This window comes from Perna viridis, chromosome 11 (genome assembly GCF_037379345.1).
Source record: "Perna viridis isolate PV_CMFRI_1.1 ecotype Kerala chromosome 11, ASM3737934v1, whole genome shotgun sequence".
Taxonomy (NCBI): Eukaryota; Metazoa; Mollusca; class Bivalvia; order Mytilida; family Mytilidae; genus Perna; species Perna viridis.
In genome coordinates this window covers 2,963,990-2,970,553 of record NC_142455.1, presented here as the reverse complement: position 1 = coordinate 2,970,553, position 6,564 = coordinate 2,963,990, and the positions used below count along the sequence as shown (strand labels likewise).

The following is a 6,564-nucleotide window of genomic DNA, read 5'->3' as shown; positions in this document are numbered from 1 at the left end:
ATGAAAACATCAAAATCCAGAAAAGCAGATTTAAAATTGTTCTTGGTAACTTTTTTAAGGTCAATTCCTTAGAGTAAATTCAAGCAGTGTATTTGAAAAAGGTTATTCAGCTTTAAACTATTTACAAGGTTGTGATAAGTATTGTGAAAATAACATATAAAATCAGAATTGGAAGGGTGGAAGGATATGTATGAAGTATGAACATTGACCCAAATTCATAACGATATTGAACTATATCCATTATTAAAGGAGCACACTTTGTGCCTATCGGAATTTCTACAACCTGCCAATAAATTTTATGGGCGAAATAGATATACGTGTTGTGAAGAACATGAAGAAAAATGACTGAATTAATAATGTCCTAACGGGTCCAGTAAGTAAATTTTCATATGCGTCTTTTTCGTCTGAGAAAACTACCTTTCTTTATTATACCAAATATCTTTTTGAGCTATATTATCGAAATAAGGAAAGAAAATTTCTGTTTAGTCAGGTAATGTAGAAATATGGTGTGAAGTGTGAAGAAATCATAAATGTCCACAGAACAAGAACAGTTCACACTCAGTACAATATAACTTAGATGTACTAAACAAAAATCAGGACATAAATGACACGTAGTGGTATAAACAACAGACATCATTCATTAAGTACTAAGTTATGTATTCAACCAGTCACCTTTGTCGAATGTGGCAAATGTATATTGAAATTGATCATCGCTCGCATTGCACACTATATATTACGGAGGTAGACATAATAACTAGAAATCATTTGAACGTTTGTAATTACATTTTACATCAATCTTATGCAAGCATTTAAGTAATTTTGACTGATTTCATTCTGTTTCAAAGGAAAGCTTGAAAGGATTTGGTGATATTGTATATAATACAAAAACATCACTGATTTAAAGACTTATGTTCCTTACCCAAGGTCTACATCCTTAAGACTAGTGTGGTAAATTTTTCATTTAATGATCAATGCCCATTACGTTATAGTTAATCAGCGGGACTGTTTGGGTTCTTATTATTTCTAGGGAAAAATGACTTAAAGACGAAATTGCACAGAACATTTTTATCTTAATAAAATATCCTATGCAACTTGTATTATTATACCTTACATAACAAAGGATTAATTCTATTGGATGAAATATAATCACGTGACATAGATTAATTTGAACATTTTCTGTTTTAATCGCAAGAAAGGTTGAATAACCCCCCAAACTCAAGCCATCATTGAATAACATATTATTCACCGGTGAATAACCCATCAAAAATAGAAGAGCAGATGAATAACCGATCTTTGCAAATTAAGGATGGCCTAGCACATTTGAAATCATGCATATTTTGTTAGCCCTTTGTTTGTTCGATATGATAAAACAATTAGGGCACTCTAATTTGGTGAATATCCAAAATTGCCAACCTCACTAAGGATATAACCCTTGGGTTAAAGCCCTCAGAGAAATACATGTAACCCTATTTCGGGTTGACAATTTTGGATAATCCCCTCCTCAGAGGGCCATAATTGTATATTTTTCACTTCAAATGAAATCATTTCATTGCCAACTACATATTTCTTATATTTTACTTGTATTACATATATTTTAACTTTACTTTGCAATTGTAAATGAATTTCATTAATCAAAGAGTAATCAAGGGAACCAAGGTTATAGCGGTTATCAAAAGAATGTACTCCAGGGACAAAGACCAGACACGGAAAACAGACATACACAACAAAGAACATATAGTAACTAAAATCATACATAGAATGTAACAAACGCAAATGAGCAACTCGGACTCCACTAAAAACTGGACTGGGAGCATGGACCAGGTGCACCGGTACGGTAAGCATCCTCTGCTTGCTGTTCTAGAAACACCCGCCGAGTTGTTCATTAAAATCATGTCCGGGGTTAACGAAAGGGGGAAGGAAAATCATAACCCGTTGAAAAAAATCAGTTGTCATAGCGCAGATGGATACACCGTAGCGATTCACAAAAAAAATGCAAACGATATGAAAAAATATATTACCCATGGACAACATGATGATCATGATAAGAAATCACAATTATTGTGTAGGCCACATACAGATATTTTTCTTACCTTTTTACCTACATTATCTGTTAAGCAACTGATAATCGCAAACCGACCTACTATTATGGATTTGAATCACGATTGTGACCAAAAATATTGTAGAAGTCAAAACTCACAGATAACCTTAGTCGGGTATATTACAGAAGCGGCGACGTCATTTTTAATATCGGTCCCTGAAAATCAACAGGTAGAGTCTCTTCTAAATCAATTAAATCGAAAAGACATTTCATAATTTATTTTCACTAAATCCTTTCTGACTGGTAATAATTCATGCTTTTGCTTGGGTAAACAAGGAATGTTTTTCAAAAGCTTTTAAATTTTAACTAGCTTATAGAAAAAGCGATTACTCTTTCGAGGTAGATACATATTGTTGTCTTTTGTCCGATTTTTAAAGTGTTTACATTCTGTATCTATCCAAAGAGTTAAATCTGAATTCAACATAATTATAGTTCGTTTCACTGTTGTTTTTCCCACCACTTTTCCAGGGGGAGGGTTGAGCACCCAAAAACATGTTCAACCTCGCCCATATTTAATGTTTCTGTTCCAAGCCAGGAACCTGTAGTCCAGTGGTTATCGTTGATTTTTATGTTCATTGTTATTCGTTCCTGTTTTTTCTATAGATATGGTCGATTTTCGTGTTTTATTTTAGGTTTTTTTACAGCTTGCTTTTTAGTATGGGTTTTGCCCATTACTTGATACCTTGTGGTGACATCCCGAATTTTTATGTGTGGTACTTGGATTTGACTATTAACATATTGATACTTTCGAACATTTATGATGATATTTGATCAAAATCAGCGTGAAAAAACTAAGCCTAACTGTGTAAGAGTAATCAAGGAACCAATGTCATTTCGGAAATCAAAAGAATGTAATCCAGGGACAAAGATCAGACATGAAAAACAGACATACACAACAAAGAACATAAAATAACCAAAATAATATATACAAAATAAAAAAAGTAAACGGGCAACTCAAACTCCACTAAAAACTGGGAGCATGGACCAGATGCACCGGTAGGGTAAGCGTCCTTTCCTTTATAGAAATATTAAATAGTACTTTAATCCTACGTCAGTTTTCAAAGACCTTGATATAGCAAAAACATTGTCTACTATACATGACAAATATGCAGCGGTTTTAGTAGACAAAATCCAAAACAACATTCTTTTTGCTTTTAAAACGCATTAATCTAATTTTTATTATCAAAGATAGACGTGAAAAACAAATGCAGTATAATACCTATAATGCTACAACACTCTCCAAATTATAACCTTTAATCTGTGCTATCTTGTTTTTAGCAATCTGACTTTCAAGAGTCGCCGAAAGCTCTAAATTATAGACTTTATAAAAATAGTTTTGAGTTTGAGAATTATTTAAAGATTCTAAGTGATGAAGTGTGCTGCACGCGTTTTTTTAACAAACGGTCGGCATTTCAATGGAAACAAACTGTGCTTCTTTACTTTCGCTGACCTATTCTCTCAATCTAGGCTTTATAGCTGATCTGATCTAAAGGAATGAACATCGTTAGCCAGATCCATTTATTTCATTTTCCGTTATATAAATGACGTATTATCTTTATTTCGGGGAAATTTGATACATTACATTTTCCAAAAAGAACTTGAGATAAAGGATACAACGGACATTGTGAAGTCATCTTCATAACTTGACCTACACGTAAAAATCGATGGTAAAGAAAACTATTGATGAAACTTTACTACAATCGCGATGACTTTTCATTCGTATTATAAACTGTTCTTTCTGTAGTAAGATCCCTTCAACACCAACGTTATGCCATAATTTGCGGTAATAACGCAGACTTTTTAAAACGCGCTAGACTTCTTACATAAAGGCATCTAGAACAGAAATATGTTGCTATAAGATTGAAGTCATCACTACAGAAAGTTTTATGATTGTCATCATTAACTCATGGATCGTTATGGTGTATCCACCTGCACCAAGAGAACCGATTTGTTCAACGTGTCTAAATTTGCGTTTCATCCCGGACTTGACTTTTTATGAGCAACACGGTTGATCCATGCTCCCAGTGTGAGGGGATCATTTTGTCCAGGTTTTAAATATTTCAACACTAAAGATTGCATGTCAAATATTTTAATTCATTTAAATCAAACATTTAGAAAAATTAAAACCATCTTCACCTATTAGAAAATATATTCATTAATCAAAGCTTTTAGAAAATAAAAAATATTAAACAATGCTTATAGGCAAGTTTTATGTGAAGAAGAGATTTTAAGAAACACCCTTTAAAAATGGCCTATGAAAAAGCATCTTTCAAAATTCCATTGGAATTGCCAAGTGAGGACCATTGGGATGGTTTAAAAATTACCATTCGTTACCATTCGTTATATGTACTAACTGTTTGACAATACAGTCTAAAGGTCGTCAGTTCGGTCATAGTGTTATAACCATGTGTAAAGTTTGAAAACAAAAATATTATGGATAAATAGACACTATTTGATATTAACAAGACATATTTTTTTCAGATACTAATACGCCATGAAATTACCTTTTTTAATATCCATTCTCCTGCCACTAGTATTCCCTCATCCAATCGACAGAAGATTCTTACTAAGTAAGTAAGCGAATGCAAAGAGTGAAATAAAGATGATTCAAAGTAGCGAAGACCTTGACTTTACACAATTTAACTGTAAATAAATGCTTAACTTTGGAAAATGCTTTATTCCCCCGGTTTTTGTTAGGCCTGCTTAAAGTGTTCAATTCCAAATAGTCTAGTACACATGAATATGCATGACATACTTGTTTTCTGCTTTTCCGTGATAATAATATACCAAATAGTCGTCATGCTAAATTACGAAACCGGCAAACAGAGTTGTTGATTATATAAAAAAATATATTTTTTCCAGGTTCAATTTTTGAAGGTAGTGAATTGAATGTTCTTATTGACCAGATCGTGTCCACCATCGGAACTGATCCCACGGAGAAAGCCTGTGAGGCTGAATGTCATGTTCTTATCAAGGAAGACCATCTTCTGCAGTATGGATGTCCACTTGTATGCAAAAGGTGAATATTTCATTGTCTTTATTTCCCTACCGCTACCCCAAGTCCATGCTTTCAGTTTTTAGTGGAGTCCGAGTTGCTCATTTACTTTTGTTTCAATTCATATCAATTGATATTTCAACAAACACTAAATTTTCGAAAAGTAGTACATTTTTGTATACGACTACGACCAATGTGTTTGGGATCATGTTCAAATAGGAAGTCACAAAAATAATAAATACATTTTATTCTAAAATAGAGCCAATCGCTGTGAATAAAGAATGCATGCTGACAATTATAAAGAAGAGTTTTTGAAGGTTTTTGTTGCATTACTCAGCTAAGCTGTACGTTCGCTCTGAGCTTTAGATTGTTTTATTGTACAATATATAAAAGCAAAAAAGACAAACAAACAAACAAACAAAAAAACTAAACCGAACAAACAAAAACAAAAACAAGACAAAAATAAACAACAAAAAGACAAAAACTATCCCCTAAAAAAACAAATACAAAACCAAGGATTTTTCACAAAAAACAAACAGGTCAAAAACAAATCACACTTTTTCAAGAATGCCGCTTGTTTGTGTAAAAAGAATCTGTTTTCGTTATACGGGTCTCTTCATGAATACCGACAGAAACACAGAAAGGCACCCGACAAACCGACAAATAATTAAGAAATAAATGTTGGAAACTCCATTTAATCGTTGTTTTACCTCGGTCTGGTCATTAATGTCGCATTTTTTATCCCGAGCGATAGCGATATTACGATATTAATGGTAAAACAATGAGTTTCCGTGATTTTTTTTCAATTCTAACAACACTAGTTTCTTCATATTTTTAGTAGACGCATCGTATTTGTTGCACAAAATAGCTGTTTTATAGCAAAATAACGTTTTGACATCTGTAAATGCTGATGGCAAAAGGCAGTCAATTTATCGAAAATGCCCTGTACACTAACACCAAAATTGTTTATGCCATTTTAACATATCTGAAGTGGACACTATCTTGTTATAATGACCAGGGCATTATCAAACGATAATGCACTCCTGCCATTTAAACGCACATAAATGAATACAAGATGGCAATGTTTTAAGAAAAGCTTGTTTGTCTCTGACATAAACTAACAATCAATACAATATACTACTATCATAATTAATTCAAGAAATGTATTTTTGTTTTTTAACAGTTTCCAAGCCTTAGTCCTACATTTCGGACATCACACAACTTTTGGTCCAGTGGAAAAATGATTAAAAATATTAAAAAAATCCAATTAGCGTGTAATTCAAATTGAAACATTTGATAAAAGTACAGGTTTTGAAAGAGTCCGAAAGGATTTTCTTTCATTTGATATTTGCTAATACGTTAATTGTTGCAGACAAATACAAATTAGTGCTTTAGAGCTCGAGTTTAAGTGGGTCAGAGTATATAGGGCTTTATTGAATTCAAGATTAGCGTGAAAATCATTGAATAGCAT

General features: G+C 32.8%; 1 protein-coding gene across 1 annotated transcript; it reads left to right on the top strand.

Annotated features, from left to right (window-relative positions):
• The first annotated feature begins 1,996 nt into the window (after positions 1–1,996).
• On the top strand, positions 1,997–6,364 carry LOC148602332 (uncharacterized). Its single transcript, XM_088551708.1, has 4 exons — positions 1,997–2,268; positions 4,580–4,668; positions 4,961–5,117; positions 6,277–6,364. Exons 2-4 carry the CDS (start codon positions 4,593–4,595, stop codon positions 6,335–6,337), a joined length of 294 nt encoding a protein of 97 aa, XP_088407834.1. The 5' UTR covers positions 1,997–2,268; positions 4,580–4,592; the 3' UTR covers positions 6,338–6,364.
• Positions 6,365–6,564: the final 200 nt, after the last annotated feature.

Coding starts and splice junctions, on each gene's coding strand:
- LOC148602332 (XM_088551708.1), top strand. CDS start 4,593: ATGAAATTACCTTTTTTAATATCCATTCTCCTGCCACTAGTATTCCCT. Junction 4,669..4,960: donor CGACAGAAGATTCTTACTAA/GTAAGTAAGCGA, acceptor TATTTTTTCCAG/GTTCAATTTTTGAAGGTAGT. Junction 5,118..6,276: donor TGTCCACTTGTATGCAAAAG/GTGAATATTTCA, acceptor GTTTTTTAACAG/TTTCCAAGCCTTAGTCCTAC.